This window comes from Lutra lutra, chromosome 11 (genome assembly GCF_902655055.1).
Source record: "Lutra lutra chromosome 11, mLutLut1.2, whole genome shotgun sequence".
Lineage (NCBI taxonomy): Eukaryota > Metazoa > Chordata > Mammalia > Carnivora > Mustelidae > Lutra > Lutra lutra.
Window position 1 is genome coordinate 42,114,792 of NC_062288.1, and position 24,297 is coordinate 42,139,088.

Consider the following 24,297-nt stretch of genomic DNA (forward strand, 5'->3'; position numbering starts at 1 on the left):
AGGCTGCTGGATCAAGATCAGTCCCTATGCCACTGTCAAATATAGCAGTGCCAAAATCTTCCGTTTCACGTGTGCCCTGCAATGTAGAAGGGATAAGTCCTGAATTAGAAAAGGTATTCATTAAAGAAAATAATGGGAAGGAGGAAGTGTCCAAGGTAAGGTTCCGTGGGATGTTGGAATCCTTTTTTTTTCCTTTAATATTCAGAACTGTCTTTAAAATCCTTTTTTTGGTAACAGCTTTGTTAGCTATAATTCATGTACCATGCAATTTACCCATGTGAAATGTACAACTCAGTGGTTTGTTTTTTTTTTTTAGTATATTCCCAGTTGTGCAGCCATCACCACAATCAATTTTATAGCATTTTCATCACCCCAGAAAGAAACTCTGTATCTTTTAGCAATCATCCCTCATTTCCTTCCAGTACCCCCAGCTGTAGGCAGCTACTAATCTCCTTTCTTGATCTACAGCTTTGCCCTTTCTAGACATTTCACATAAATGGAATCCTGCAATACATTGCCTTTTGTAACTGACTGTTTTCATTTAGCATGATGTTTTTAAGGTTCAGCCATGTTGTAAGATTTATCAGTACTTCATTCCTTTTTATTGTCAAATACTCAGTTGTGTGGATTTTGTTTAGCTAGTCATCACTTGGGGAACATGATCTTGTTCCACTTTTTTTTTTTTTTAATTTATTTGACAGAGATCACAAGTAGGCAGAGAGGCAGGCAGAGAGAGAGAGGAGAAAGCAGGCCCCCTGCAGAGCAGAGAGCCCGATGCGGGGCTCGATCCCAGGACCCTGAGATCACGACCCGAGCCGAAGGCAGAGGCTTTAACCCACTGAGCCACCCAGGCGCCCCTCTTGTTCCCACTTTTTGGCTATCATGAATAATGCTACCATGAAATTCATATACAAGATTTCATGCGAACATGTTTTCATTTCTCTTGGGTATATACCTAGTTGTGGAATGGGTGGTTTGGTAGCTGTTTGTTTAACCTTTTGAGAAACTGCCAGACTATTTTCCAGAGTGTCTGCACTACACCATTTACTTGAATGAAGCTTCCAGTTTCTCCATCTTCACCCATACTTGTATTTCTGCCTTTTTTATTGTAGCCATCCTAGTGGGTGTGGGTGTGGGCATCTTCTCATGGTGTGGCTATGTGTTTCCTGATGTTAAGCATCTTTTATGTGCTATTGGCCATTTGTATCTCTTCTTTGGAAATTAGATCATTTGCCCTATTTTAAAACTGGATTATTTGTCTTTTTATTGTTGAATTGTAGAAATTCTTTATGGTTTTTATTAGATGTATGATTTGAAAATCTCTCCCATTCTGAGGGTTGTCTTTCACTCTTTACTTTCTTGATGCTGTCCTTTGAAACAAATACTTTGTCAGTTTTGACAAAGTTTGATATATTGTTTTTCTTCATTTTTTTTCTTCCTTTTTTAAACGATTTTATTTATTTATTTGAAAGCAAGTGTGCACAGGCAGGGGGAGGGGCCAAGGGAAAGGGAGAAGCAGACTCCCCGCTGAGTAGGGAGTCCTATGTGGGCTGCATCCATGGACCTGGAGATCGTGATCTGAGCCAAAGGCAGATGCTTAATCGGCTGAGCCAGCCAGGACCCCTATTGTTTTTCTTTTGTTGTTTGTATATTTGGTGTCATATTTAAGAAACCATTGCCTAATCTAGGGTCACAATGATACTTGTGTTTTCTTCTAAGAGTTTTTTAGTTTAACCTTTCCTTATGGTTAGGTCATTGAGCCATTTTGGATTTTACAAAAATGCTTTAGAAATTACCTCTGTCCCAGAAAAGAAATCTGGACACTACTGTGTGTGAACCTGTATTTGACCACATCTTAAATGTACACTCAACAAAAGAAAACGTCAAATAGCCTTTGACTTAACTACCCCTGTGATTTTGGGCGGGGGGGGGGGGGGGGACCAAAATAATTATTTAATTTCTGTCAAATGTATGTCTTTAAGTAATGTGCAGATTTTAAAACTGATTTAATTTCAAAATCTAAACAGTTCAATTTTATATTTATAAAATTAAAAGGTAAGACTTCCTTTCAACTCTCTGTATTGCCTAGCAGATATGAGCATTGTGAGGAGTATCTTGTATATCTTTCCTGATACGTGTGTGTATGCTAATATCTAGTGAGTCATTGTATGAATGTACCATAACTTAGAAGTCCCCTGTTGATGGGCATTTGGATTGTTTTCAGTTTTTGTCATCACAAGCAGTGCTACATGTAGAAAACATACACTCTTAAAGACAATTTTCCGGCAGTGAGATTGCTGGGTCAAAGCATTTGTATGGGGGCGCCTGGGGGGCTCAGTGGGTTAAGCCGCTGCCTTCGGCTCAGGTCATGATCTCGGGGTCCTGGGATGGAGCCCCTCATCGGGCTCTCTGCTCAGCAGGAAGCCTGCTTCCCTTCCTCTCTCTCTGCCTGCCTCTCTGCCTACTTGCGATCTCTCTCTGTCAAATAAATAAATAAAATCTTAAAAAAAAAAAAAAAAGCATTTGTATGTTTTAAATTTTGATGAATATTGCTAAAATTATCCTCCCAAAAAGTTGTTCAGATCTTTATGGCTGCAGCAGTTGGGAGAGTCCACTGTGACAGAAACTCTGATGCCATATAATCAGCATGACGTCAGAAGCACTAAACTATAGGTCCTTTATTTGTAAGGAAACTGGAATAGTGAGCTCTAAGGTCTTTTTGGGTCCAAAATGTATGTTTCTGTGATTATAGTTTCATTTCCGTTTCTTATTTTTGCCACTCAGAATAGTGTATTTGAAGAACCAAGTCGAATTATGAGTAGTCCTACAAAGGTGGATACCAAAATAGTAGAATTGTTTTAAGTTATATTAACATCCTTTATGGAATAGTAATAAAATCAATCTCCTTTTTGGAAACTTTAGGTAATCTGTAGAGGAAATTGAAAACATGATACTGTTCTGATGTCTAAAAAATTAAAGAGGGACACCTGGGTGGCTCAGTTGGTTAAGCAGCTGCCTTCGGCTCAAGTCATGGTCCCGGCGTCCTGGGATCGAGTCCCACATCGGGCTCCTTGCTTGGCAGGGAGCCTGCTTCTCCCTCTGCCTCTGCCTGCCACTCTGTCTGCCTGTGCTCACTCTCGCTTCTCTCTCTATGACAAATAAATAAATAAAATCTTTTAAAAAAAAATAAAATAAAAAATTAAAGAATGAACAGAAAAATCTATACCTGCGAGAATGCAATTTTACTTTTCTTACTATCAAGTCAGAGTAACTTCTTGCATTTTGGTCACTTCATTCAGCGCATGTTTTTTGGATATCTGCCATGTGCCAGACACCGTGGTAGGTGTTGGGGACAGTGTTGAAAAAAGTCCCTCCCCTGGAGGAGTATTACAGAAGTGCTAATCTATAGATGCATACAGAGAGTTACCGAGTTGGTAAAACAGCTTATCCTTAGTAGTTGAAAGTAAATTTTTGGTTCGGTGGAAACAATGTGCAGAAATCAGGACACAAAACTGGTGTCTTTAATCTCTGAAAAATCATCTGTGGTGAGATGGTTGTGGAAGGTGAAAACCAAGGCCCTGCTGTGTGCCTCTGTAGACATCACACATGTGATGGTTGTTTCTCTTCCAGCCCTTGGAGATCCCGGACGGTCGAAGAGCCCCACTCCCTGCTCACTACCGGAGCAGCAGCACTCGCAGCATTGACACTCAGACCCCCTCTGTGCAGGAGCGCAGCAGTAGCTGTAGCAGCCATTCACCCTGTGTCTCCCCCTTTTGTCCCCCCGAGTCCCAGGATGGGAGCCCTTGCTCAACAGAAGATTTACTCTATGATCGTGATAAAGGTGAGAAGGAAATAATCCACTTAGATAGAGGGTTCGTCGTAGGGCCTTGTTCATTATACTTTCTTTGCCTTAGACCATTACATCCCTTTATTTTCTTTTGTGGAATGGTGGGATTGTGAAGGATTGGTCAATCTAGGTTCGTTCATTGGTTTCCCGTACCCCCTTCTTTGTGGCTTTCACAAACATCTTCCATAAATGTGTCAGAGAAGCACAGCGCATGGTTCTAACAGCTGATGAAAGCTCTCAAATGGAGTGCAAAGAGCTTTACAACCTAGAACACACAGGGTTTTCCTTGGTATTGTCCAAAGCTAATGATGATTATGGTTGAGTTTATACTGCGCATGCCTAAAGGTCGATTTTTATAATCAGATTGACTGAGGAGGAAGTAATTTCTAGATATTCTGTCGGAAGGATGATATATTTTTAACCAAGTAGGTAAAGTTTGATAAGTACCTACCAGATGTCAGAGGTTGTTATGGTATGTAAAAGAATTATTAACTAAAACGGGTAAGAGGTGGCACCTCTGGGATTTTTGTTACTTTTCGGCCTCAGCTGTCTCCCCTGACTCTTCTGTCCCTGTGTCAGGCACTTGGCCACCTCTTACTCTCTTTCTGTTTCTGGCCCCCTTGGACCCAGACCCAGATGGCAGCAAAGATTGCCCAGCTTCCCCCTCCCTAGTTACTTCCAAAGAAACACTGAACTTATCACACATTTACTGCTTCTCACCACAGAGAAATTCACCATAGGCCAGAATTTTAAAACTTAAAAGGTAAAAGTTATAGAAACTTACAGGATTTTTGTGGTCCTTGTCCTGATTTGACCGTCATTCCCCTTCATTTTTTTTTTTTATTTGGAGGTATTATTACATTTAAATTGCCAGATTTTAAGTGCTCAGCCCAGTGAATTTTTACATATGTATGCACTCATGAAACTACTACCTAGATGAAGATACAGAACATTTTTAGCATCCCAGAAGGTTCCCTCGGGCCCCCTTCCCCTCTCCATCTGGAAGTAACCACTGTTCTGATTTCCATCGCCATAATTTAATTTTTTCATGTACTGTATTTTGCAGAAATGGAATGGTGCATGTGTATTCTTGTGTCTGGCTTCTTTCACTCATCATTTTGCCTGACTCTGCTGAGATGTTAAATAGCAGTTACTTTGGACTTTGTCTTCTGCTTTTCTTTCTGTGGTTGGATCTCCGTAGCCCTCTGCTTGCTTTTCACCCTTTCATGATTGACAAGCCTTGTGAACTTCCTTCCCCCATTAGGGATGTACTGAAGGCATACCATAGGCATCTCTTTGCTTCAAGTGGGAAGTCTTGATATTTCATAGAATGTCAGGCGAGGGAACTTTGATTTCACTGAGGCATCATCCTACTGGCACAAACACCTTCAGTCATTTCCTCATAACATATACTCTGGATGTCTCACAGTTAAACAAAAAACACTTTGCTTCTAATAGGATTATGAAGGTAATTAGAAATATTTAGAGAATAGTAATTTGTTTTAGGCTACACGAGTGATAAGCGGCAAGAGAGGTCTGTCTTGATTCCAAAACCTGTATTCTGTGTTTGTTATATCAGTAGAAAGGATAAGTGCAGTCCAGGTTGACTGCTCTTGCTATTTTTTAGTCCATGTAAGTTGGGGAAAGTAAAAATAGCAGTAATAATAAGGCTAGGCAATTAATTTCTGGAGTTTTGTTTTCTTCTTTCTAAGTTTAATATTGTGCATAATTGAGAGACACTGAACCAAAAAGGAAGTGTATTAGGAAGATGATGAGTGAGTTCTACTCTGGTTAACTGAGAGATTGCCTTCAGGACATCTACGTGCTAATATTCAGTGAGGCAGATAAATACATGGTTTCTGCATTTCAGAAAAGGTACTCTCTTAGGTCCAAGTTTAAAACAGTATATGTTTTTACATAGAACATATGTAAGTTTAAGGAGTACAGTAGTGATTTGATACATGTATATATTTTTGCAAAATGTTTACCACAATAAAGTTAGTTACCATATCCTTCACCTCACATAATTACCATTTTGTTGTCGTTGCTATGGTGAGAACATTAAAGTTTTACTCTCGTAGCAGCTTTGAAGTATACAATACAGTGTTATTAACTGTAGTCACCATGCTGTACCTTAGATCCCCAGAGCTTATTCATCTTATAACTGAAAGTTTGTACTCTTTGACTGTCATCTTCCTATGTCCTTGGTTCCTGGCAACCACTGTTCTACTCTCTATTTCTGAAAGTTTGATGTTTTTAAGATTCCACATGTAAGTAAGATCATACAGTGTTTTTCTCTGACTTATTTCACTTACCTTAATGCCCTGAAGGTCCTGTTCCTCTTGTTTTTGTTTTTGTTTTTTTTTTTAATGTAAAATGAGAACATTGGTCCAGATCATCTCTAAGACCCAACAGTTTTTTCCTAATTAAAAAAATAATTCTTAGTAAAATGGGGGGGGGGGGTGATAATACCTACCTCAATAGCATTATTGGGGTTAATGAGATATTGTAGCAAAGTGCTTATTAGCACAACAATTGGTCCATAGTAAACAATAAATTGTGTTGGGTGTGGCTAATTGTGACTTTTTAAAAAAATCTGCGTAAAAGTTATGGAGCTCTCAATCATTTTAGACATTTTTCTCTATACTTCAAGACTATTTCAGCTTGGGAATTAAGACACTAGTTTTTTAACATATTGACCATATTTAGCTTTGAGCATTACTTTGTGATTGAGATTAAGATGATGTTACTGTTCCCTGGAAAAATAGGTGACCATACATTACAATGTGCACTTTCTAGTTCTTAAATAAACCAAGTCCCCTCTTTGTGAAGAAAAAATTAAAATAGCATCTATCTCTCTAATATATGCATGTATGTCTATACATACACACACGTATGGACTTCAGGATCAGGAATGGAGGTTTATGTATTCAACTGAGTTTATCCTCCCAGTTTAAGAAACATTTGTTGAACATGGACTGTATGTCAGGAAATCCACTAGAGAATGGAGGAGAAATAGAAATGAATAAGATGTGAAATCTGTTTTTAAGGAATTTATGGTCTAATATGGAACAATAGTAACATAAACAAATAATACACTATTATACAAGTATGTTCAGAATACCAAAGGTACTAAAGAGTGAGTTGTTATATAGTTTCTGAAACCTATATATGTTACCTGATTTAAACTATAGAAATAGTCTCTGAGTCGTTATTTCTCTATGTACAGACTGAATTTTGTGTTTTTTTAAAGATACCCATTCTTATAATTTGCATTTTCCAGTAAAGAAAAAAATGGAAGCTATACATTTTGAATAGGTTTGTATTACTAACTATGAAGATAGAATTGATACTGTGATTTTGTAGTCAACTTGAATATACTTGGAGTACCTACATATTCTGCAGTTCCTGTGAAGAAACTTTCTCTGTGATAGAATAGCCTGTTCAAACATTGTTAGGCCCTGGATACGTGTGCTCAAGAGGGGAGGGGGTAGCCATTGTGAATATGTGCTCTCATGAGGGATGTGCTAGTGAGCTGATTAGTTTTCTAATACTCATCTGTGATATACTTAACCTTTTTGTGATTTTGCTAGCATTATTTCTTCCTATTCCTAACATACAATCTTTTCCATGAGCCATGTATAACTTGAGACCTGTAAAGTAATTTCAATTGATTAGTATATTGGTTTTTTCCTTTGGCTATTTCAGTTGCAGTGCCAGGACAAAAGCACTCTGACTATTGAGAAAGGTCCAGCCATTAAGAGACTGTTTTCAGGTTTGGGATTTCTTTTTCCTTTTTTTGCTAGGTTTTCCCAGTGACCTAAAGGCTGAAGACAGCCTGGTTACATGTATAAGTTGTCAGGCTAACAAATGTAGTACCCACCACAGTTCCTACAGTGTGGTCCGTATGGAGAATTCAGGATCCAGAGTAAGAGTTGTCATCTTGACATCCTCAGAATATACCCTTAGAGTTAGCCTAAATTTTTTTACATGATCATGGCCAAAATGCAAGGCAGAAAAATAGTCACTTATGTAATACAAATGGCAGCGTCAGAATATTCTTTTAGCAGCTCTGCCAGTGCTCCTCATGGTGGCCAGAGTGGAGTTGGGTGAGCCACAAGCTTGAGACGTGAGCCTGCCAATTAGAGTTGATCTTTGGCACAGTTCACTTAGGCAGTTGTTCTGCAGTTCTGCAGTTTTGCAAGATATTGTGGAAACATGGATCATTCTAATCATGAAGTCAACTGAACCATTCTCCTCAGGCCAGCTACTAACAGTCATATTCCAAGAGTCCATAAATCAAGTACTTGGAACTTAAACTGCATTTTCCCACAAGAACAACGTATATTATGTGGATGGAGTTTCCCAAGGCCAATGCATATAAGCCTATTTACCTCATACTGTGATTAACTCATAAATATTAATATTCCTAAACTTTGGTTGTTAGGACTGAGTATCCCTTGGTTGTAGGGGAGAAAGAAATGAAGTATTACCTGGTCTTTTCTGGGTCCAGGGCTGCACCTAGTCAGACTTTTGAAAGAGACTCTTTTTGACATCATCTTATTCCTTTCTACTTACATTTTAACTCTATTTGCATTTATCTCTAGGGCTCCTATATCTCTAGGGCTCTTCTTTAACCTTTTAACCCTTTATCTTCTAGAGAGCCTGTAATCAGTTGAGATTTTGTAGTACTTTTCTTTTTGTGTTTTATATTGTGAAAATAAATATGTCGTACATACTGCTTTTCGCCACTACATCTTAAAATCACTGCTTTTGAGTCTGAGTCTGTTTTCTCTATCAAAAAAGCCTCATATAGTTCTAGGATGCCTTATTATCCTAGAAGAACCTCTTGGTGGTAAAGTCACAGAGTACAGAGATAAAACACTGCAGTATTCCGTGGGTTAATGATGACCTATTCTAGAATCCTGTCCCTAACATCATCTCCCTGTTTCTCTCTTTCAAGATAACATGTAAAATCACTTATATTCCCATGTCTGACAGCACATAAGAAGCGTCCAGGAAATGCCTATTTCCCCTCTTTAGGAAAATGTTCACAGTTGCACTGAGGGCAGATGCTATGCTGGCACTCTCTGGATGACGAGTTATTATTTATAATTCAAAACTAATAAGTATGCATCTCAGTTCTAGTAGGTACAACCCAAAGTCCAGAATAGAAGCAAACTCAAATTGATTAACATGCCTGCATATATATTTCACTTAATCTCCTGTTATCTATTCACCAGAATATAAGCTCCAGCAGGAGCAGGTAACCTTATTTTGCTCCTTGCTTTCTCCTCAGCAAATGGAGTAGTGCCTAGCACAGAGTATTGCCTAGTGGAGATACTTTTGGGTATTCCTTTAGGACATTTCTTTATGGTATGTCCTTTTTTTTCCCCTAAGATTTTATTTATTTATTTATTTATTTATTTATTTGACACAAAGAGAGATCACAAGTAGACAGAGAGGCGGGCAGAGAGAGAGAGGGAAGCAGGCTCCCTGCTGAGCAGAGAGCCCAATGGCAGGATTCTATCCCAGGACCCTGAGATCATGACCTGAGCCAAAGGCAGAGGCTTAACCCACTGAGCCACCCAGGCGCCCGGTATGTCCATTTTTAAGGGTGTATTTTATAGCTGTGTTGAACATCAGTACCTTTTTCTTTAGGTTATTGTATGTGTTAGGCTTTTGAATGTTCGGGAAGGGTGTGATAATGTCCTCCTTTCCCATTGTCACCAAAAAAAAAAACAAGACAGTAAAGAGAACTAAACAAGTAAGATTATACTAATTTAATGATGGGCTTTTGGTGGAAAAGAAGCCATGAAGTTCAAATTCCCTATTGAACTGCTGTGAAGGGATGTAACTTTGCTAAAATCCAACTCATCTTCCACTCTGATCAGGACAGGGGAGAAAAAAGGCTATCAGCTAGATTAGAGGAAAAGGGGATCTATTTAATTTTTTTCTCCCTGTTATCTTTTGTGTTTCTTTAAGAATATCAACACATAGAGGCCGTTCCTTACACCTTGTCTCCTTGTGAGACTAATAGAAGGCAGGTCCAATGAAGCTGTTACCTGAGCTATAAGATTTTAATTAGAAGCATGGACCATTAGATGGAAGGAATGTGATCAGTCAATCTGTTCCCCTCCTCATATCTCCAGTGAGGGCACTAAGTTGAGCTAAATCAAAACATATTAAGAGAGAGAGCCTAATGGTAATGAGCTCCGACTCGGGTGCAGCCGGGTTGAATCCCTGCTCTTCCACTTACCAAATCATGTGTCCTTGGGCGAGTTACTCAACCTCTCTGTATCTCAGTTTCTTACCTATAAATTAGGGATAATGATGGTACCTGCCTCATAGGATTGTTGCAGTGATCAAATGTGCTCAGGTGATTTTACTTTTGTCATCTCCTATAATATTACCACAATCCTATGAGTAGGGGACAGTGTTGTTATTTTAAGAAAGGGGAATCTGAGGGTGTAGAAAATGAAGTAACTTTCCTAAATTCTTTGGAGTACAACAGTGATCTTCTGTAGGAACCTCCTACAACTACTGGCTCCCCTTGCAGGAGGAATAGCCTTATGCAGGCATTCAGCCGTGAAAGGTCCTGCTGTGTGGAGAGCAGTCAGAAACTGCGTGGTTAGAACACAGGGGTGAAGGGTGGGGAGCAGAAAGCAGCGAGAGGAGAGAGGTTGAAAGGTCACTGTTTCATAAGGGGCCTAGTAGGCCTTCTGAAGAGAAATGGCAGACCAAGCACAGATCTTTGTTAGTTAAAAGATATGACTTGGGGCGCCTGGGTGGCTCAGTGGTTAAATCCTCTGCCTTCGGCTCAGGTCATGATCTCAGGGTCCTGGGATCGAGTCCCGTGTCAGGCTCTCTGCTCGGCAGGGAGCCTGCCTCCTCCTCCTCTCTCTCTCTCTCTGCCTGACTCTCTGCCTACTTGTGATCTGTCAAATAAATAAAAAAAAAATCTTTAAAAAAAAAAAAAGATATGACCAGCTTTATCTTTAAAGGCCACACGCAGGTGGAACTACAGAAGTGGAGACAGCAGAAGGACAAGATAAGGTGCTATTTAAATAGTTTAGTCCTGTAGTCTCCAAACTTATTTATCACGTGTCCTTTCAGCAATGTTTAATCTGTTCATATATTTCTAAATTATGTATGTATTTAATTCATTCCACAAACTAAATATATACTAGCGAAGCAAACTTTCTTATTCCTAAAGACAGAAAGTAAGCATATGTAAGTGTTCTAATATTCCTGCATGTCAGCAGATTGTTTTGTGCCCTGAGTTGGGAAACCACAGGTGCAGGGCAGAGCAAGACTGGGGGCTGCAGAGGAGTTAGAGGACAGGGACTGAAGAGGAGTCAGCAATGCCTGGTGGCTGGCTGATCGATGGATGAGGTACGGGAGGGGCAAGGCCAGGTTCTAACAGAGTTCTAGTTTGGGAGATGCAAAAGGTGATTACCACCATTAATTAGGCACTGAGTATCAAAGAAGGAATAGGCTTTAAGGAGAAAATAGTTATAAGTCTAAGATTCTATGTTGGTTTCTGCTCAAAGACATTATAATACCATTTTTCTTTAGCAAGAATGGGGGGGGGGCAGAGTAAATACTGAGTTTTACCTAATACAGTAAGACAACATTTAAAGCATTTTTGCTTTGCCTTCTATTTTGCACATAGTTAAGTGCTCAGTAAATATTTAAGTGAGCATTTAAAATTACAGTGAAATTTTTATTATAAATGTTTATTTTTCCCCATTAGCACACTTTAGGAGCAGTTTAATATGAACAGTGTATTTTAGCTTTTTGAAAACTGACATCCTGGAAATATTTCCATTTAAAAAGCTCAAGAGTATAAAAACTAAGATTGAATCAGAATGATTTTCCTAAGAATCTCAATTACTTTTATTTTTTTAAAGATTTTTTATTTTTTTATTTGAGAGGGGAGAGGTCAGAGGGAGAAACAGACTCCCCACCGAGCGGGGAGCCCGATGGGGACTCGATCCCAGGACTCCAGGATCATGACCTGAGCTGAAGGCAGTTGCTTAACCAAATGAGCCACCCAGGTGCCCTTTTTTCTTTTTTTTTTTTAAAGATTTTTTAAAGAATGGGGCGCCTGGGTGGCTCAGTGGGTTAAGCCGCTGCCTTCGGCTCAGGTCATGATCCCAGGTCCTGGGTTCGAGCCCCACATCGGGCTTTCTGCTCAGCAGGGAGCCTGCTTCCTCCTCTCTCTCTGCCTGCCTCTCTGCTTACTTGTGATTTCTCTCTGTCAAATAAATAAATAAAATCTTTAAAAAAAAAAAAAAAAGATTTTTTTAAAGAATCTTAATCACAGGGAAGCCTGGGTGGCTCAGTTGGTTGGACGACTGCCTTTGGCTCAGGTCATGATCCTGGAGTTCCGGGATCGAGTCCCGCATCGGGCTCCCAGCTCCATGGGGAGTCTGCTTTTCCCTCTGACCTTCTCGCTCATGCTCTCTCTCACTGTCTCTCTCTCAAATAAATAAATAAAAGCTTAAAAAAAAAAAAAAGAATCTTAATCACAGGGGCGCAGGCTCTCTGCTCAGCAGGGAGCCTGCTTCCTCCTTTCTCTCTGCCTGCCTCTCTGCCTGCTTGTGATCTCTGTCTGTCAAATAAATAAATAAAATCTTTAAAAAAAAAAAAGAATCTTAATTACATCTAAAGCTATAAAATATTCTGTATAATCTGAAATTTATTTTCAGTGTAACTATTGTGATTTATATTTAAAAGAGGCAGGATTTTAGTCTATAAATTGGTTTGAGGACTGTGTTCAATAAAGTATTTTGCTTTCATTTTTAACTGCCATGTCAGATAGGCAAATTCAGCGTGACCAGTTAGCATATCAACAGCTCTAGGTCCCATTTCAAGGTAATAATAATAAGCCCTGTTCTGCATATCAGGATTGTTTGTGGAAGAAAGTTTGCACTTACTGTGAGTACACAAAAATAAAGGAGCAGCTGTGATTTGTGTGCTTAATTTACAAATTGTTAATTCAGTAAATACTTAGGGAACAGTAAGTGATTAAAACACCTCCCCCCATATGACAAATATTTGATTAATGGAACCAAACATTTGGAATGTAAGTTAAGCCCAGTATTCAAAACACAGTCTTACTTGAAGCAGAGTTCAAAAATGTAAGGACCTTACCTCCTTTATTGAATGCTGGTCTAAGGGAGATACTAGCTACAGCTAATGTCTTGTTTTATTAAAATCCTGTAACCTTCTCTTAAAGGTTGACTTTGAAATTTTAGAGACACCTTAGAGACTACTTGTAAAAGCCAAATTTTCTCCTTGTTTCCAATTTGGTCTTGGAGTTAACTGAACGCATTTTCAATACAACTGGCAATAACAACAGGTTCCAGAATTTGTTGCCAAGGAATGCTGTACAGTTTTGTGTTCTCTCCTGATTACATTAGGCTGTCGAACCACACTACAGCTGATAATTTCATTTCCTGAAGCAAAAGAAGTAATTTTAATACTAGAGTGGTAATTATTTAGGTCCTATTTTTAGTCAGTCATACTTCTAATCTAACTCTATTGGCTACCTTTTCATTATGCTTCTCATCTGTCATTGAGTATAGTTTTGGTGGAACTCTACTCTCACTTACCAGGCACGTACTCCACTGTGAAGATAGAATAAGAAGGACATTCTCCTGGTTAGATCTTTGTAGAAGAATCTAGAGTCCGCTTTAGACACTGATTTGAATTTCAGGATAATAGAGGATGACATTATGAACTGGCAGAATCTATGCTAGGCAGTCTCAACAGGGAAATCTGGTACTCCACGTGTTACCCTGCCTCCCTACCAGACACCAGATCTTACCTTTACATACCTGAATAGAAGTAGGATGCGTGGATCTTTTAAAAATGACTTTCTTGTTCCTCTCTTCTGCTGAGAAAAAATAGAATAGGTGCTTAGTTTCGGATGGTTCACCATTTTAAATTTGCAAACTAGGAACAACATGTGCTTTCTACTGTTAAAGTCATATTTATTGAGAGTTCACTGTGTTTCAGGCATCATCTTGATTCTTTTATACATGGTTTTCATAGCTACGTATCAGTAGTTTCATTTTGTAGATCAAAAAAGGGATCATACTTTTCCTATTCATGGTGTCAGGCCTGGTAGAAGTCAGGCAAGGCAGCCTGATTCCAAACCAGCGTTTTGACCTTTTCATGATTGGCTTTCAAATCTGGCTCTGTTAAAAGCATGTGGGGGTTTTACCAAAAAAAGTGGAAGGGGGAAGCACATGCTGGGGAGGAACCCCAGACTAATTAAATCAGAATATCTTAGGGATGAGGTCTGGACAGTGATATTTATTGGTATTTTTGAAACCTCTCCTAATGAGTCTAATATGAAACCAGAGTTAAGAACTGCTGGTCTATAATTGCATAGCTTGTTTTAATACTAATTTCGCTTAATTTGATAAAGTGATCTGATAGTAAGAGACATCTAAAGACTTCGGGCTAGAATAGAACCATAGCAAAGATTTTACATACCTACCTGCAGAATGACTTGACTGAATAATATGATTTTTTATGCTGAAATTGTGGACTATATTTAATATACCAGAAATAATGAAGGCCATATATAAGGAGAAAATCAGAAAACTATAAAAGTACATGTAGTTTAAAAAAATACTGTTTCTATGTGGAATTCCATTGTCTAAAACATCTCTAATTTTTTCAAGTTTTAACTCCTTATCATGAGTTTAAAAATATTTGATAAGCTACTTGTATTTTAATGGTAAATATGGTACACATGTATAAGTATTATCTATTATAACAGCCAATAAAATATTTCCATACTCCTGATTTTCAGAGTTGGGTGATTCTTTAAAGAGATAGATAAAACTATTATAAATACAGACAGAATCATATTTGTTAGATTTCATTTTATTAATTGACATTGGCTATGATGTTGTAAGAATATAAAGTAACATTTAATGTGAACTAAATGTCTAGTTATTTCCTACTAAGAGATAACAGAATGTGAAAATTTATCATGCTTGTGAACAAGAGGGATTGAATTAAGATTACTGTGAGACTTTTCATCTTTAAGTTCCTGAGCAGACATGCTTACCTCACATTTATGTTCTGTTACTGAACTCTTCATTAAATTCAACGCAGAGTTTTAAATGAATCTGTTAAAGACTCCAAGTCTAAAATGGATAGAATAGTTGTTCATGTGAGTTGTTTTTATTTATTTATTTATTATTTACTTTAGAGAGAGAGAGTATGGGGGAGGGACAGGGAGAGTCTTAAGCAGACTCTGTTCTGAGCATGGAGCCCAATGCAGGGCTCGATATCACAACCCTGAGATCACAACCTGAGCTGAAACCAAGAGTCGGACACTTAACTGACTGTACCACCCAGGTACCACTATGAGTGAGGTTGTTTTTAAATCATGCCACTTTGTAAGTGAAAAAATACCTTGTTTGTTAGGACCCTTAAAAATGCCACAGGATTTTAGTTAGGAGTGGTAATTCCTTTAGTTTTCTAGAAGCTCAGAAAGCCATTTGTGTTCAAAGTTATACAACTAGTGACAGAGCTGAAACCACAGACATGGTGTCTCCATTCTCTCTTCCTCTTTGCCTTCTACCAGATTGCATACTTACCTGAGGAAAAAACTCCAGATTGAACAAATCTGTTGGTTTCAATTTTTTTCCAAGCTTTGTCTTTCCAGACCACCAAACATTCAAATAAATGTTAGATATATATATTCTCAACAACAAAACCCAACTTTTTTTTTTTAATTTTTTAATTTTTTTATAAACCTATATTATTAGCCCCAGGGGTACAGGTCTGTGAATCGCCAGGTTTACATACTTCACAGCACTCACCATAGCTCATACCCTCCCAAATGTCCATGACCCCACCACCCTCTCTCTATACCCCTCCCCCCGGCCACCCTCAGTTTGTTTTGTGACATTAAGAGTCTCTTTTGAAAACCCAACTTTTTTCATTGAAGACGCAAAGAGATATAATAGTACTGAATATTATCTTTCTAAGATAGCAGTATATTTATTATTTAACATTAAACAGCCCCCCAGCCCCCAAAAAAGAACAAGAATGTTTAAGTGCGTAAAATTTTTAAAATATAAGCCTCTGAAATTAGAAAAAAATTTAGGAAGAAACACTATTTGATTTATTGTAGATGTTAATAAGACAGTCAGTTTTGTAGACTGTCCAACTCACATCTAGCTTTCAGTTCTGGGAGAGTCCCTTAAACCATTACTGAAGTCAGGAGAGAAATCCTGCAGTCAGCTTGGTGATGTAGTACAGAAGTAGAGCCCAGGAAACTGCAGTTGTGGCCAAGATGACTTTTCTGACGTGCTAATGGGGAGAGTCCTTGACCACTGACACGGTCACACTCCCGCCCAAAGCCCAAAAAGGCTTGTCATAGCTGTCGAGCCCACGGCTTCAGGCCAGTTGTGCCTTTCCCGGGTTCTGCCGTCACCAACAGGAAGCTCCACAGAGGCATCACACGTCTTCTCTCCTTTGCCTTGCATTGCCTCTATGGGGCTTGTTGCTGCTTGGACGGGAAAGTGGGGTCAGGCTTTATTACACCGAGCTCAAGGCCTTGTTCTCACCACTTTTTGACTGTGGATCAGTCTTTTCCATCTGGTCTCACTCAAGTAGAGAGCAGCAAACTCAGACTCTAGCCAGGTTAGTAATGTTGTGCATCCACCTATGAGAGAAAATTATATTCTTCCTGCTGCCTCTCATTTGTTTAAGTAATGTAAGATGAATGTTAAAAAATTTAAGAAAATCCTTAAATCTGAATGGCACGTGAAAAAAACAAACTTAATTCTTTTTTTTTTTAAAGATTTTATTTATTTATTTGACAGAGAGAAATCACAAGTAAGCAGAGAGGCAGGCAGAGAGAGAGGAGGAAGCAGGCTCCCTGCTGAGCAGAAAGCCCGATGTGGGGCTCGAACCCAGGACCTGGGATCATGACCTGAGCCGAAGGCAGCGGCTTAACCCACCGAGCCACCCAGGCGCCCCAAAACCAAACTTAATTCTAAGACCCAGTTCCTTCCAAAGGTCTATAGGAACATCTGTAACCGTAGTGACAGAGAAACTGGTTTTTTAGGTTTCACAGTGGTGTGGCCCTTTGTAGATAGTGATTTCCCAGAGTTATTGCCATATTTAAACTTAAGCACGCATCTCCATTCCCAAGACTAACATAGATGCTCTTTGAATCATTCACCAAATACACTAAGTGTGCCTCAAGAGTCTACTTTCTAAGCATGTATTATAGTTCATTAATGATGATAAAAACATCGCTATTATTCAGATTCTGAATATTATACTGTGTTCTGTAGCCTATACTAAAGCAACTCATCAAAATTGTGACAAACGTAATTATGGTGCCTTGCCATCTTTCAGAAATATAGTAAAAATCATACATCTCAATAGAATGGGTGCTTAATATTTTAGCAGTGGGGATTGGTTTGCATTAAGTCAGAATTTGTTTAAATGGGACTGTTATATTTATACAGGTATGTTACTGACTTTACAACTTGGCATCTTACAAAGATAATGACACATTTTGGTGGATTTGAATTTCCAAAATCCTTTGCCAGGTAGGAAAGGGAGAAATTACATATAGGTTTTATGGCCTTTCATGAATAGACCATTTTCTTTTTTTGGTCAAAAATGTGAAGAAAACATATGAGGTAGAGATGCTTTTAGATTTCTTATGCTTCTAGTTGCAAAAATACAAACTGCTGGAAAAAGTCTTTTATATAAGACCTTTTAAAGGAGAACTTCTGAGCAAATTCTGTTTTCATAGTGGGCTAAGGGAAAAAGACCTTATGTGTTGTAAACCTGTTTTTTCCCTGCATACATTTATTCGTGGTGTTTAATAAAAGTAATGTTTCTGCTAGGAACATTTGTAATGAAGATTATTCCACATGCTAAAATTTTTAATTAAATCGGTTGGACAGTGAGGAAACAGAGGACCCTATATCATAATCTCTTAAAATTCTCTTGCATGATTTATACATAGTACCCCATTCATTTACATTTTGAAATACATACCGCTGTATTTATCTTTCAGATTATAGCTCTACTTTATTCAAAATGCAATTTCTGGACCAAAATAACGCCCTTTTCTGTTCCGTGATATGGCAGATTACTGTTGCATCGAAGCTTATATTTCTAAGAAATGTACTACATGAGGTTGTTAGTAATAGCTGTGCAATAAAGGACTTTCTGTGGTGGAAGCAGAGGGGCCATAGTGGATAAACTGGGCAAAAGGCTGCTTGTTTGGAAATCAAACTTAATTTAAAAGAGCTTTCAATCACTAGTTAATATAACTGCTTTAAATTTACAGACAGTGGGAGTAGCTCACCGTTACCCAAGTACGCTTCATCTCCCAAACCAAACAACAGCTACATGTTCAAACGGGAGCCCCCAGAGGGATGTGAGCGAGTGAAGGTCTTTGAGGAACTGGCGTAAGTAATGTCTTTTCTATCAGCTGGGATCTGCAAAGCTGTAAAGCTTTTTACTGAGACCAGTTGATTACAGATGAATCAACTACTCCATCCAGCTGATAATGCGTTTTAAAACCAAATTATGAAAAGAGAATTGAATAGGCAGAAGGGATCTTAGTGGAGAATTGGAGTCTATGTGTTGGAAATACATTAAGCTAATACAAAAAAGCTTAGAAACTTATCCCTACAACCTAAAAGATCTATTTTTTAATCACTACGAATTATCCTTTCCAAAGCTCTGCTAATTTGGATGGCTAACAAGATGGTGTTCAGCGGCAAAGTTAGTATCTAAGATGGCTGGCCTTATGACAGGATCCCACAAGCCAGAAGGAAACTAACTTGTCTCCCTGTAGATACATCTAGCATGTGTATTCGTTTAATGTAGACGTCTCATCCACAGATTTTTTTTCTTTTTGAAATTTCATAAATTAGAAATTAAAGGAAAAGAGGTTCATGCTGTAAATACTTGGCAGAGTAGCTCAGGAAAAAAAAAAAAAAAAAAGACTGTGTGAGACTGTGTGGCTGTTGGACTCACTCATCCCTTTGTCCCAGTACAGGTGCCTGGGGGAGGCCGCTGTACTCTTGCAACCTGGAAGGGGACAGAGACCGGTCTTGCAGGAGTTGATGGCTTAGTTCCTGGGAATGGGAGGGGAGGAAAGTCTTGAGGACCCTGCTCTGTTGGGCTGACTGGCTCTTTGCGAAATTCCTGAAACTTTTTTTTTTTCCCTGACTTGTTAGTAGAAGTATGTATAGTGTTGCAGAAAAAGGAGAAAATGCTTAAAACCAAATATATGATTAGGTAATCCCTCTCCCATTATACTTTTCCTTAGCAGAAATGGTCATTCTAACCTGGCATAATCTTCAACTATAATGTAGGAGGTTTTTCCATCTTCCTAAATGATTGAAAGCAAACTAATGATCTCAGAAAAAAATTGCCCAGTCCTTTTGAAATCCTTTTGTCTCAAATATTACTTGGTGCTGTGTACATCTGTAGTCTGCCAGCTGACTTGTGCTATGGAAGATGTTTACCCCTCTGTGTAAACTCATTCCCCACCATTCACATTGTAGCTGTCGTAGAGAACTCCAGCTAATTCAGAAAGCTTGGAAGCTTTTAGTGATTGTAAATGTCATTTTCTTTTACGGTTTTAGGTCTCGTCAGCCTATCTCAGCCCCTCTCTTTTCATGTCCTGACAAAAACAAGGTTAATTTCATCCCAACCGGATCAGCTTTCTGTCCTGTAAAACTTCTAGGCCCTCTTTTACCTGCCTCCGACCTGATGCTCAAGAACTCTCCTAACTCAGGCCAGAGCTCAGCCCTGGCCACTCTGACCGTCGAGCAGCTCTCCTCCCGGGTTTCATTTACGTCTCTTTCCGACGACACCAGCTCGGTGGGCACCATGGAGGCCCCCGTCCCACAGCCGTCCCAGCAGCAGCAGCTCGTGCAGGACCTGCAGGGCGAGGAGCACATCTCTGCTCAGAACTATGTGATCATCTAAAACCGAGGGGGAGCTGGCCTCTACCCTACCTTCATGGATTAGGAATTAGACCTCAGACAGCTTATCTGCATGGAGGGACAAACTTTCAGAACGCCACCACCACCAACAGAATACTTATCAGCATCATAAAGTATCTTAACACTGATCTTGGCAGGGACGGAACTCCTATTCAGCAGTTTTTGTGGAAAGCAGGACTGCTTGCAAAATGTGTGCGTCATTCAGCGTTTTAAGTGGAGACTATGCATTTCATAGTATGTTTGACAGATTAGTACTGTGTCCTGTGTTTTGTTCCAAATTCTTCAGTATAAATAAGCTCTATATCAAAAAGTTGCCTGTCTAAATAGAAAATGTCTTGCTGTGTTTTGTCCTATGGAAAATACTGTACTTCAGGATTATGTTTACAATTGATCCAGGTGTTTGTTTCTAACTTCTATAATACATACAATGCAAAAAAAAAAATTAAATGGCCACAACAGTTGCACAGTGCCCACCCTATGGCCTAGCTTCAGGTACTTCAGTTGAAGTCTAAACTCAGGTAACTTGGAATGTATATCATATTGGGATATTAAATATTTCACAGCTAAAAAGCTAAAGAGGGAACATCACTCTTTTGCCTTTCCTTATTTTATGCATTTCCCTTTCCTCATTACATTCCACATTCTTAGAATAAGAAGTGCATTCAACCCTAGGAGAACAATAATCCTGGACATGGGTGAACATGAGGAGAACCAGCAAATCTGTGGTGTCTGACATCACTTTTGTCATGCGGTTACAAGTAAAACACAACTGTTGAATTCACTGTTTCAACATGTGTACATGTGGCTTCTTCTTCTTCTTCTTCTTTTTTTTTTTTTTTAAACAAATTCAGGTGTTGCTCAGTTCCTGACTGTTACAATGTCGCAAATGAAGTGTCTCCGGTACCAGGCTGTACATAAACATTCCAATTGTGTGTGTTGGAATTTAACAAGAAAGTCTAGGTTTAACTGCCAAAAAAGTGAACTCTCACAAGGGATGGGTGAGATTTTTTGTTTATATTGGCCATCAAAGTCACAAAGTGCTGTTGTTTTAGCTAAAGGCATATTAATGTTCAGTTTCTCTCTCGGAAGTTCTTTAACTTGAGGGTTTACAAATGTCACACTTTTGGTTATTGTTTTCCTCCAGCAGTTGAGGTGCATGAGTCGCGTTCATGTGGAGAGAGAATGTGTGGGTCTCAGAAGCAGTGCAGCACAGAAAGCTGGTTGTTTGGTGACTTAGAAAGGCAGTAGTTTGCAGCTGTCTCTTCAAGCCTCTCCTCACAGTATCGTGGATGGTTCTGTTAGTATTTCAGATGTGCAAAGTAAAGCAAAAACCCAAATAAATCGCCTTGAACTTGCATACTTGACCTGAATTCTCAACGAAGTTGTGTGATGAGAGCCCTAGATAATCCCAGTTGGTCAGTGGAAGAGCCCAACTCTCAGACTTTGTTTTCTGCAGCACAAAGAGAGTCTCCAAAAGCAAAGGGAAGTTTTTGTATTTTTATTCCGTTGCTTTTAGTTCAGTAAAGCATAGAGTTGTTTCATCTGTACCTACAGTATATGGCACTGTTTTCTTAAGAATTAGGGGAATAAGGTGCTTACAGTCACAGGAACGTTTCAGTTCCCTTCAGTCATTCCTCGGGGTTTCTTTGTTTTATTTTCTAAGGAGGTTGAAGAAGGAAGAGGTGATAGAGAAGAAAGCAACACCATTGATTTTTTTTTTTAAGAAATTATATATATATATATATACATATATATATATATATGTATATGTTTGCGTGTGTATGTATTCTGTGTATTATTTTGTCATGATCCCAATTATCTTCTTTCCACCAAAGTTTGCAGTAATATTCTCTCCTGAAGGTGCATTCTGGCTCCTTTAAATTAGTCAGTGTTATATTGTAGGAGACTGTCATGGAAAAGGACTCAGTTTACTTTTGCCGTTTTCACAGGGGAACCTTTTAAAACAATCTCTTCAGCAGCAGACACCTTTAACCCTAATAATCTCAGGCCTTGATGAAAATACTATATTTTGTAGATTATGGTTAAAGGGAGAAAATTATTAGTTCTGTAAGATAAATATGAGCTCCATTAACTTCTGATATCTGGTTTAGCATTACATAATGTGTTGATCTTACGCTCTGCTTTTGTCCAAATATGATGCAATAGTGTATCAATATCAATTTCTGAAAGATGGACTGAATGGTTTTTTGGTGATGAAATCTGATGTACGATATTTATAGTGACATGTGCTTTTATTTTCTCATGAGAAACTAAATATTGTGTTGTACATTTGTTCTTAGCATATATTAAAGTTTTGAACCAAATGTGTTAAAGCGTATGCTTTGCCACGTAAACTTCCCAGAAGTTGTTGAGCTCAAATGTATCCTACATCCAGCTGTAGAAATTTGTCAGAAATTGTTTAAATTTTGTATATAGTTGTACTGTTTAATTCTAGCCACTGCGCTGAACAGTATTGGAGTTACCATACAATATGGCTTTACACAAGGAAATGTGTGGCTTTTGTTTTGTATTTTTTCGGTATAGAAGTTCCTGTGTCTTATTTAAATAAAGTTATTAGTAAAACTGGAATAGTTCACATATGTCTTTGGAAAGACTGGGTTGTTAGCATCTTACCTTGACGGAGAGGGACTCAGATCAGGTTGATGGCGGCGGTATCCAGTGCTCACTGAATTCCTGACGTGCATCTCTGGCACTGGAGGGACTCTGACTGGATCGGATTTCCACAGCCTGATGTCTTCTGGACAGGTCATTTGCATACTTTCCATCACAAGGTAAGAAGCTAGATGACTAAGGCTCTGAGTCTTTGTACTGATCTCCCAGCTGTAAGCACCTTAAAGAGAGAAAACACTGTCCCCAAATCTTTATTTTATACCCAGGAATTATTTATGGAAATAATTTGTTTAAATTCAGTGGCATCACCTCAAAGGAAGTGTGGGGTATTCCCTGCAAAGGAAACTGTGAAAATTTTTAATTTTTTACTCTTCATTTAGCTTTAGATTGGGATAAGAGGGAGAAAACCTTAACAGAACAAAAGAGTGTTGATGTTATGCCCAGCTATCCAAATAGGGTCATAATAGGCCCCATTTTGGTCTCAGGCCACCGCCTGAGAGCAAAAACAAACCTCTTTGAGAAATAATTTATTAGCAGAGTGTTCCTTTCTGAAGCACATCTCATCAAAGAGGTTGTTAAGATTTTACCTTTAAGATTAATTTAAAAATAACATGGCTGTGCTTTGGGCTAAAAAAAAAAAAAGTTTTTTTTAATGGTGAGATTTATCAACCACCTTCTTTTTTTTTTTTTTAATTAACATATAATGTATTATTAACCCCAGGGGTACAGGTCTGAATCACCAGGTTTACACACTTCACAGCACTCACCATAGCACATACCCTCCCCAATGTCCATAACCCAACCACCCTCTCCCTACCTCCCTACCCCAAGCAACCCTCAGTTTTCTCAACCACCTTCTTGAGGATGATACATAATTTAGGCAGGAAACTACCTTAGAAGTTCATTGCAGGTGGCTGTGAAGGAAAAGTGGAATTCTCAGCTCCGTCTAGACTTGACTGGGTCATAGAAGCTTAAACAGCCCTGAGGAACAAGTTAGTAGTTGCAAAATTAAACCTAAGGAACTAGAACCAAAACAAAACAAAAACCTAAAGAACATGGAGGGGGAAAATAGATCTAAGAACGTAGATGCTTAGCCTTGTGTTAGCTAAAACTAATCACTTGAAGTTTGTGAATAGTGCAAAATTAACTGTTTGCCCCCACCCCTTCCAACTCTGAAGTGCCATTATTCCTACATGTTCCCAGCAACTCCCTTCGACCCCATCTGTGGGACTCACAAGTCTTTGTGTGTGTGTGTGTGTGTGTGTGTGTGTGTGTGTGTGTGTGAAGATGGGTCCTTTAATTCACATCTTGAGTCACACCTGGAATGCTATCATCTAGCACCCCAGTTCTGGTTTTCTAGAGGACGTCTCCTCTCGGACTTTATGTCTCATCTCCGCTTCATTGATTAAATGGAATGAAGACACTGTCTTGTCCCATGTGGTACTAAATCAGCTCTTTTCCTTTATAATCCAATTCTTCCTTTTTCCCAGAGGACAATTGGAATCCCATGTCCTGAAGTTTTTTCTCCACCTAAACCTCTCATATTTGCCTTTCTGTCTTCCTATTATTTCACTGTTAAATTTCAAGCTGCGGATCAGACAGCTATGTCTTATGGACGAATTTCTTTTGAAATGGAATTCCGATGGCAAGGAAACAAAATCATTTAGTATACTAGACTTCCAATAACTATAGCTGTAGACCAGGGATCAACCAACTCCTGCTTGTGGCCAAACCTGCCCTATGCCTTTTTTTTTGTAAATAAAATCTGACTTGAACAAAGCCACACTCAGTCATGTA

The 24,297-nt window shown here is 38.8% G+C and overlaps 1 protein-coding gene and 1 long non-coding RNA gene across 2 annotated transcripts in view; one reads left to right on the forward strand and one right to left on the reverse strand.

The window, feature by feature from the left end:
* GLCCI1 (glucocorticoid induced 1) overlaps positions 1-22,458 on the forward strand; it is a 110,323-nt gene extending 87,865 nt beyond the window's left edge. Inside the window, exons 5-8 of the mRNA XM_047694836.1 lie at positions 3-155; positions 3,631-3,841; positions 18,198-18,318; positions 19,507-22,458. Of these exons, the coding sequence (XP_047550792.1) occupies positions 3-155; positions 3,631-3,841; positions 18,198-18,318; positions 19,507-19,852 (831 nt within the window). The 3' untranslated portion in view covers positions 19,853-22,458. The remainder of the gene's footprint in view (positions 1-2; positions 156-3,630; positions 3,842-18,197; positions 18,319-19,506) is intronic.
* LOC125080762 (uncharacterized) lies at positions 1-22,732 on the reverse strand. Its single transcript, XR_007121466.1, has 3 exons — positions 22,569-22,732; positions 19,620-19,804; positions 1-76 (listed from the first exon to the last, which is right to left on the reverse strand). It is a non-coding gene; the product is annotated as an uncharacterized LOC125080762 (long non-coding RNA).
* Between the last annotated feature and the right edge of the window lie 1,565 nt (positions 22,733-24,297).